This window comes from Dermacentor albipictus, unplaced genomic scaffold (assembly GCF_038994185.2).
Source record: "Dermacentor albipictus isolate Rhodes 1998 colony unplaced genomic scaffold, USDA_Dalb.pri_finalv2 scaffold_16, whole genome shotgun sequence".
Lineage (NCBI taxonomy): Eukaryota > Metazoa > Arthropoda > Arachnida > Ixodida > Ixodidae > Dermacentor > Dermacentor albipictus.
Genome location: NW_027225570.1, coordinates 2,651,795 through 2,661,503, shown reverse-complemented (window position 1 = coordinate 2,661,503; position 9,709 = coordinate 2,651,795). Strand labels below are relative to the sequence as shown.

Genomic DNA, 9,709 nt, shown 5'->3' with positions numbered 1-9,709 from the left:
AAGGCTTTCTTTACTTCTTCTGGCGTTACCTGTGGGATTTCGAATTCCTCTAGGCTATTCTCTTTTCCACTATCGTCGTGGGTGCCACTGGTACTGTATAAATCTCTATAGAACTCCTCAGCCACTTGAACTATCTCATCCATATTAGTAACGATATTGCCGGCTTTGTCTCTTAATGCACAGATCTGACTCTTGCCTATTCCTAGTTTCTTCTTCACTGTTTTTAGGCTTCCTCCGTTCCTGAGAGCCTGTTCAATTCTATCCATATTCTAGTTCCTGATGTCCGCTGTCTTACGCTTGTTGATTAACTTAGAAAGTTCTGCCAGTTCTATTCTAGCTGTAGGGTTAGAGGCTTTCATACATTGGCGTTTCTTGATCAGATCTTTCCTCTCCTGCGATAGCTTACTGGTTTCCTGTCTAACGGCGTTACCACCGACTTCTATTGCGCACTCCTTAATGATGCCCATGAGATTGTCGTTCATTGCTTCGACACTAAGGTCCTCTTCCTGAGTTAAAGCCGAATACCTGTTCTGTAGCTTGATCCTGAATTCCTCTAGTTTCCCTCTTACCGTTAACTCATTGATTGGCTTCTTGTGTACAAGTTTCTTCCGCTCCCTCCTCAAGTCTAGGCTAATTCGAGTTCTTACCATCCTATGGTCACTGCAGCGTACCTTGCCGAGCACTTGTACATCTTGTATGATGCCAGGCTTCGCGCAGAGTATGAAGTCAATTTCATTTCTAGTCTCACCATTCGGGCTCCTCCACGTCCACTTTCGACTAACCCGCTTGCGGAAAAAGGTATTCATTATCCTATTCTGTTCTGCAAACTCTATTAATAATTCTCCTCTGCTATTCCTAGAGCCTATGCCATATTCCCCCACTGACTTGTCTCCAGCCTGCTTCTTGCCTATCCTGGTATTGAAGTCGCCCATTAGTATAGTGTATTTTGTTTTGACTTTACCCATCACCGATTCTACGTCTTCATAAAAGCTTTCGACTTCCTGGTCATCATGACTGCATGTAGGGGCATAGACTTGTACCACCTTCAATTTGTACCTCTTATTAAGTTGCACAACAAGACCTGCCACCCTCTCGTTAATGCTGCAGAATTCCTGTATGTTACCAGCTATTTCCTTATTAATCAGGAATCCGACTCCTAGTTCTCGTCTCTCCGCTAAGCCCCGGTAACACAGTACATGCCCGCTTTTTAGCACTGCATATGTTTCTTTTGTCCTCCTAACCTCACTGAGCCCTATTATATCCCATTTACTGCCCTCTAATTCCTCCAATAACACTGCTAGACTCGCCTCACTAGATAACATTCTAACGTTAAACGTTGCCAGGTTCAGATTCCAATGGCGGCCTGTCCGGAGCCAGGTATTCTTAGCACCCTCTGCAGCGTCAGCGATCTGACCGCCGCCGTGGTCAGTTGCTTCGCGGCTGCTGGGGACTGAGGGCCGGGGTTTGATTGTTGTATTCATATGGGAGGTTGTGGCCAAGTACTGCACCAGGGTGGCCAATCCTGCTGTGGTGAGAGAGTGCGTTACCGGTTCTGGTCGCCGGGATCAGGCCGCACTCCAGGCCTGTTTGTGAAATTTTCTCAACACACGGGTTTTTTATTTTTTTTATTTTCCGGTGGAGAATCGCGCGGCACCGGGATTTGAATCACGGTCCTTTCACACTATTCACGGTATTTTCACACTATCAATCAAGTGATAGAGAAATGTGCAGAATATAACCAACCCTTATATATAGCTTTAATTGATTACGAGAAAGCGTTTGATTCAGTCGAAACCTCAGCAGTCATGGAGGCATTACGGAATCAGGGTGTACATGAGCCATATGTAAAAATACTGGAAGATATCTATAGCGGCTCCACAGCCACCGTAGTCCTCCACAAAGAAAGCAACAAAATCCCTATAAAGAAAGGCGTCAGACAGGGAGATACGATATCTCCAATGCTATTCACAGCATGTTTACAGGAGGTATTCAGAGGCCTGGAGTGGGAAGAATTGGGCATAACAGTTGATGGAGAATACGTTAGCAACTTGCGATTCGCTGATGATATTGCCTTGCTTAGTAACTCAGGAGACCAATTGCAATGCATGCTCACTGACCTGGAGAGGCAAAGCATAAGGTTGGGTCTGAAAATTAATCTGCAGAAAACTAAAGTAATGTTTAACAGTCTCGGAAGAGAACAGCAGTTTGCAATAGGTAGCGAAGCACTGGAAGTGGTAAGGGAATACATCTACTTAGGGCAGGTAGTGACCACGGATCCGGATCATGAGACTGAAATAGCCAGAAGAATAAGAATGGGTTGGGGTGCGTTTGGCAGGCATTCTCAAATCATGAACAGCAGGTTGCCACTATCCCTCAAAAGGAAAGTATAACACCTGTGTGTTACCAGTACTCACATATGCGGCAGAAACCTGGAGGCTTACGAAAAGGGTTCTGCTGAAATTGAGGACGACGCAACGAGCTATGGAAAGAAGAATGATGGGTGTAACGTTAAGGGATAAGAAAAGAGCAGATTGGATGAGGCAACAAACGCGGGTAAACGACATCTTAGTTGAAATCAAGAAAAAGAAATGGGCATGGGCCACACATGTAATGAGGAGGGAAGATAACCGATGGTCACTAAGGGTTACGAACTGGATTCCAAGAGAAGGGAAGCGTAGCAGGGGGCGGCAGAAAGTTAGGTGGGCGGATGACATTCAGACGTTTGCAGGGACAACATGGCCACAATTAGTACATGACCGGGGTAGTTGGAGAAGTATGGGAGAGGCCTTTGCCCAGCTGTGGGCGTAACTAGGCTGATGATGATGATGATGATGATGCAATTTCATAAAGACGCAAGACACCTTGTGAAATGTGGAAAAATTAACGTTTATTTTATTCTTTGTAAATCTTGAAGGGCAGCGCAAAAAGACGATAACAGAAGGGAGGAACACAGAAGACAGCGCTGATCTCACAGCATAATCTACACAATTGTTTACAGTCTCATTTTTCGAGCGCCTCGCTCCTGATCGTCCCAGCAGGTCCACACACTCTGCTATGAAGCGTGGTCTTTCTTCGTCGGACCCCCGGTGGGTGACTGTCCTAGCCATAGTAACCTTGTTCGCCGGGGTGAAGCTTGGCTCGTAGGCGAATTTCGGGCCGAGACCAAGGGTCTTCTGTGCTCTTCTGGTAGACTGTCGTCGCCAAGAACCAACACTTTTGCTTCGGGCATCTTCTTCTTTTGTGGTTTTGGAAGGGTAGGCCAAGCGCTGTTCCACAACCAGTCGGCTACATGATAGGATGTCTTACGCCACTCCAGGAAATCCCTTCTGCTCTTGCCTTTGTCTTTTTCCTGCCAGCAGGCTGTGCGGAGACAATCTTTGAGGTATCGGGCTTGATTCATCCATTCTGCGCGCAGGAGTCTGCAAATCCTTTTGGTATGACCAGTCGATGGTTGTAGGTAGCCGCTCAACGACTGCACTTCTTGGGGGCACAAAGCGTGGCGACAGTACGCTACAAATACACAGAGGTGGCCACAACACAGGCAGGCTCTCAACCAGGGCATGCTGGTTGAGATGCGTGGCTGCCGTTCAGAAGACAGAATTTTCGAGTTACTAGTTCCTGGCGTTTGACCTCCTTGGCTTATCACTTGTGTGTTCTGCAGGCGCAAGCAACGCACTCCCGTGTTTTCACTCTTGACGATTGCTCGTCGCGTTTTCGACAAGCGTGGGTACCGAAAGAAGGCTTAAATTGTTGCGGGGACATAAAAATTGGACAAATTTGTCGCAGTAAGATTCAGTACGCGCCAAACTAACTGTCACCACGGCCGAGCCGATTTTCGCTAACCGAGTCACAGCGCCAGGCGCGCCCACTGTGCTCGAAAGGTAGCCCAAAAAGTAATGAAATTAGTTTCAATAATGTTGGCATTCAGACAAAGCGCCAAAACTTGTCGCAGTAAAATTCAGTACACGCGAAACGGCGTCACAGCACCCTGTGCGAGAACAATATTGGGGCTTATAGGAAGCATCGCAAACATCTTCCAGTGCGATTCTTTAATTCAAATTAACTGCTCCACGATGGCCACGCTGTTGTTCGTTAACTGCGTCACAAGTCTAGCCTAGTTGCCGGGCAGTAAGCCTAATTGGTTGAAGTGCGTCGCAGACTGTCGAACAAAGTTTCTCACCTTTCCGTAGTCCAATAGTGCAGTGCTGCCTTGTCGAAGTTCCGAATGAACGCAATAATTCGCCGGGAGGCCACCAAACCAGGCACAATACCAAAATAGAAACACAGGCGGACGGGTGCCCGAAGAGTCCAACGCTCAGATGCGCGGCCGGCCTCTCTCGCTTCGGCGGCGTGTCTGACAAATGACGCAAACATCTGGCTCGTCATTCGCCGGTTCGCCTGTCGCTAGGCAACGGAAGTAAGCCGCAAAGTTTAATTTAATTTATACGCAGATATTTTTAATTTTTCCGGAAAAGAATAAAAAAATAAAACAATTTCTGTTCATCTCATTTCACATTCTTCTTTTTTTCGATGCTCGCGACCCCAATTCGTCGATGTTAATACCATAGCGTGACGTGTTTCCTGTTTCCAATTTTCGCGGAGTGTCCGCTCTTGTTCAATCCCTTTCTCTATGCGGGTACCTTGATGGATGATGCAGCGGTCGATGTGGTTGGCGCACGGAAGACCAGCCTTGCTGATGACACCACGATAGGAAAATGCGTGTCGACGTCGGTGTAAGCACAGGTTGCGTCAGGAAGATGCGCGGAAACGCATTCTCAGTCGGTGGGTGTGTCCGTTGATAGCGCCAACAGGAGTGCGATGGCAGCCTGCACAGGACAGAAGCAGAGGTTACGGGCCATGCCGAAAGTGCTCCTCGAATGCCCACTCAAGGTGAAGTTTCCACGGGAGCGGTTTAAACGTGTTTTTATGGACGATGCAGCGGTCGATTTGGTAGGCGCAGGGAAGACCAGCCTTGCTGATGACACCACGGTAGGAAAATGCGTGTCGACGTCGGTGTAAGCACAGGTTGCGTCAGGAAGATGCGCGGAAACGCATTCTCAGTCGGTGGGTGTGTCCGTTGATAGCGCCAACAGGAGTGCGATGGCAGCCTGCACAAGACAGAAGCAGAGGTTACGGGCCATGCCGAAAGTGCTGCTCGAATGCCCACTCAAGGTGAAGTTTCCACGGGAGCGGTTTAAACGTGTTTTGATGGACGATGCAGCGGTCGATGTGGCTGGCGCACGGAAGACCAGCCTTGCTGATGACACCACGGTAGGAAAATGCGTGTCGACGTCGGTGTAAGCACAGGTTGCGTCAGGAAGATGCGCGGAAACGCATTCTCAGTCGGTGGGTGTGTCCGTTGATAGCGCCAACAGGAGTGCGATGGCAGCCTGCACAGGACAGAAGCAGAGGTTACGGGCCATGCCGAAAGTGCTGCTCGAATGCCCACTCAAGGCGAAGTGTCCACGGGAGCGGTTTAAACGTGTTTTGATGGACGATGCAGCGGTCGATGTGGTTGGCGCACGGAAGACCAGCCTTGCTGATGACACCACGGTAGGAAAATGCGTGTAGACGTCCGTGTAAGCACAGGTTGCGTTAGGAAGATGCGCGGAAACGCATTCTCAGTCGGTGGGTGTGTCCGTTGATAGCGCCAACAGGAGTGCGATGGCAGCCTGCACAGGACAGAAGCAGAGGTTACGGGCCATGCCGAAAGTGCTGCTCGAATGCCCACTCAAGGCGAAGTGTCCACGGGAGCGGTTTAAACGTGTTTTGATGGACGATGCAGCGGTCGATGTGGCTGGCGCACGGAAGACCAGCCTTGCTGATGACACCACGGTAGGAAAATGCGTGTAGACGTCGGTGTAAGCACAGGTTGCGTTAGGAAGATGCGCGGAAACGCATTCTCAGTCGGTGGGTGTGTCCGTTGATAGCGCCAACAGGAGTGCGATGGCAGCCTGCATGGGACAGAAGCAGAGGTTACGGGCCATGCCGAAAGTGCTCCTCGAATGCCCACTCAAGGTGAAGTTTCCACGGGAGCGGTTTAAACGTGTTTTGATGGACGATGCAGCGGTCGATGTGGTTGGCGCATGGAAGACCAGCCTTGCTGATGACACCACGGTAGGAAAATGCGTGTCGACGTCGGTGTAAGCACAGGTTGCGTCAGGAAGATGCGCGTAAACGCATTCTAGGTCGGTGGGTGTGTCCGTTGATAGCGCCAACAGGAGTGCGATAGCAGCCTGCACAGGACAGAGGCAGAGGTTACGGCGGTTACGGGCCATGCCGAAAGTGCTGCTCGAATACCCACTCAAGGTGAAGTTTCCACGGGAGCGGTTTAAACGTGTTTTGATGGATGATGCAGCGGTCGATTTGGTTGGCGCACGGAAGACGAGCCTTGCTGATGACACCACGGTAGGAAAATGCGCGTCGATGTCGCTGTAAGCGCAAGTTGCGTCAGGAAGATGCGCGGAAACGCATTGTATGTCGGTGGGTGTTTCCGTTGATAGCGCGAACAGGAGTGCGATAGCAGCCTGCACAGGACAGAAGCAGAGGTCACGGGCCATGCCGAATGTGCGGCTCGACTGCCCACTGATTGTGCCGCTAGGGACGGAGCGTACGAGAAGACTGGCGCCAGTTACGTTCTGTTCGCTGTAGTTTGCTTCTGCGATCTGTTCAGCGCTCGTGCTGCCATACAGCAGGCGCAAAACGCTTGTACTGGTGGTAAATGAATAAACTCACAAATATAAAAAGAAAACAAAAATTTTCCAATGCTTTGCGTTCGAATAGTGAAATGAGAGGAGGGAAAGGAGGAGCGGTGCACGAAAGGTAAACAACGAGCGTAAGTGGCCGCTGCAATGCTAGGCGGCATAAATTTCCCTTGCCTAGTCTCCGCAAAAGACTAGTAAAAGCGTATTAAAGGATTGATAGGATAATGTAGCTTTTTCTAGTTGATTACAGATAGCATGATGTCGTAGATGACATTAGGATTTACTACTTGTCGCGATCCGCCCGGATTCGGGAAAGACGGAGGGCTGGAGGAACCCTCCGATAGACGGACGCTCCGCAGCGTGGTGGTGGCGAATGATGACTGACTGCCGAGCTACTGTGCTCGTCGGTAAATATTGCGGTGCGGTGGCCAATGTTGCCTACCGAGCCTGGCAGGCCACCGAGCCTGGCGTGCAAATGAAGATTATGACCGAGGGTGCGTCACATGCTTGTTCTGGGGCTTAGGCGCCTTGAGCACAGCACCAATTTTGCAATGTGCCGAGGCTAGGCCACCGAGGAAATGACATGTCCCAAGTACTGAACAAAGGGGCCAGGAAAATGCACTTTTCTAGCTTGAGCTTGAGACCGGCGTCCTGCAGCGGTGCCAGGACGTTGCACAGGTTCTGCAGGTGGTCCCCGACCTCGCTGCCAGTAACCAGGATGTCATCCAAGTATACCGCCACGTGCCTCATGCATCTGCAGAGGTTGTCCATTTCCCCGTGAAATATGACTGGGGCTGAGGCCCCGCCAAACGGTAAGCGCATGTACTGGAAGAACCCCAAAGTCATCGATACTGTGAGATACTTTCGGGAGGCATCCTGGAGCACCAGCTCCTGGTAAGCATCTCTGAGGTCAAGCTTAGTAAACTTCTGTCCACCACACAACGCTGACCACAGATCTTCTATGCAAGGCAACGGGTACTTCTCGACGGTAACGACGTGGTTGATGGTAACCTTGAAATCCTTGCAGATCCTGACACTGCCATCTCGCTTGAGGACTGGTACGATGGAAGCGGCCCATTCAGATGTTTTGACCGGCACCAGGATGCCCTCTCTCTGTAACCGTTGCAGCTCCTTGATGACCCTGTCCTTCAGGCCGAACGGCAGTGTGCGAGGCTTGAAAAACCGTGGCCGGGCTCAATCTGGTGCATAGATGCCAGCCGTCGTGCGGCAAATATTCCCAACCCTGACTGGAACAGGGTCTTGAACTCGGTAAGGAGACTGGGGACGTCTTTCACCACATGCAGGCTGCCTTCCTGGTACTCTGGCAGATGAACGCCCAGTGCATGAATCCAGTTTCGAATCCCATGGTTAAGTAGAGGGGAAGGGTTGCCTTCCTGTCGCCAAAGCGAACGCTGTCCTGTGCCTGACCCTGGACCTGGGAGAGCTGCCCGGAGTAGCTATACATCATCACGCCCGAAGCCTCGACGAACACGCCGGGGAAAGTACGCTTGAAGAGTTTCCCGGCCATTAATGACACGCTGGCCCCTGTGTCCAGCTCCATGGAAATGGGGTGCCCGCAGATTTCGACAGTCAGCATGTACGGCGCCACACACAACGGAACAAAGCCTGTGTACCACATGTCAAAAATCGGCGGGTCCTCGGCCACGACGTGGAGTCTGGCCGCGGAAGAACTTGAGCCTGCTGCCGCACGCCCCCGCCGCGTACCCTTGCGACGGCTACCCTCGCCGCGGACTTGTTTGCTACCTGGGCTTGAACCAGGCTGCTGTTGCTGTTTGCTTGTTCGTCCTCCCCTTTCGGCATACCCATGCCAGGTGCCCAGTTTTCCGGCACGGAAAGCATTGTGCTTGAGGGAACTGGCACTGTCTGGGGGAGTGGACACAACCACAGCGACCGCAGCTACTGCCCTTTGTCGCCAACTTGCTGACCGCCGCTTCAGCCGACGGTGAGCCAGTCGCACGGGAAATCTCGCCGGCGTCCTTGGCGACAGCTTCCATTGCCAGCGCTGCCTTAACGGCGTCGTCCAGCGAGGGGTCGGAAAGCTCCAGGAGTCATGTCTGCATGCCGGGGTTGTTGATACCGCAGATGAAACGGTCCCGGAGTGGCGAGTCCAGTTGGTCCCCGAAAGCGCAGGCACTCGCTAACCTTCGTGGCGCAGCAACGAGCGGCCTGACGGTATCTCCTTCCCGTTGGCTGCGGTTGTTGAAGCGGAAACGCTCCATTAGTGTGGACGGTGCTGGGTTGATATGCGAGCGCAGTACGGCAAGCAGTTCACGCAGCGTCTTAACATGCGGCGGGGTTGGCTTGAGAAGGTCGAGCAGGAGACTGAAGATGCGGGTCCCGCAGCTGGCCAGGAAAATCTGCCGCTGTTTGGCCTCGGGTGTGTCGTTTGCCCTGAAGAACACGCCGACTTGTTCCTCGTAAATTGGTCAGGCGGACCCATCTCCCTCGAACAGCTCGAGCCTTCCGTACAGCGGCATGGCGGCAGCAACGGGGGGAGGTGTTGCGCCGCTCGGTGCGGCGCGGGACGGTCCATGGGTACTCGTCGCCATTCTCGTCACCAGTATCACGATCCGCCCGGGTTCGTGAACGACGGAGGGCTCGAGCCACCCTCCGTTAGACGTACGCTCCGCAGCGTGGTTGTGACGAACGATGACTGACCGCCAAGCGGCTGTGCTCGTCGGTGTTTGTTGCGGTGTGGTGACCAGTGTTGCATACAGAGCCTGGCCGGCCACCGAACCTGGCAGGTCAACGAAGATTATGCCCGAGGGGGCATCACATGCTTGTTACACTGCTGTGTGCCGTAGTGAAAGGCAGATGATCTGGTAAACGTATTCACAAGTAAGACCTGCGCCCGATATATGCAATAGGTTTATCGAGTCTGTTTCAAGGGAAGATGAGCATAGCTTGTCTTTAACGGTTTTGGATGTCTAGCTCAGTAGAAAGCTTGCAAAAGATTCATCCCCGTGCTTTAAAAGCTGCTGCAC

The 9,709-nt window shown here is 51.8% G+C and overlaps 1 protein-coding gene across 1 annotated transcript; it reads right to left on the bottom strand.

Moving 5' to 3' along the window:
* Positions 1-7,223: 7,223 nt before the first annotated feature.
* Positions 7,224-9,274, bottom strand: LOC139051939 (uncharacterized). The gene is made up of 4 exons (XM_070528986.1): positions 9,162-9,274; positions 8,868-9,116; positions 8,095-8,584; positions 7,224-7,877 (listed from the first exon to the last, which is right to left on the bottom strand). Exons 1-4 carry the CDS (start codon positions 9,272-9,274, stop codon positions 7,224-7,226), a joined length of 1,506 nt encoding a protein of 501 aa, XP_070385087.1.
* Positions 9,275-9,709: the final 435 nt, after the last annotated feature.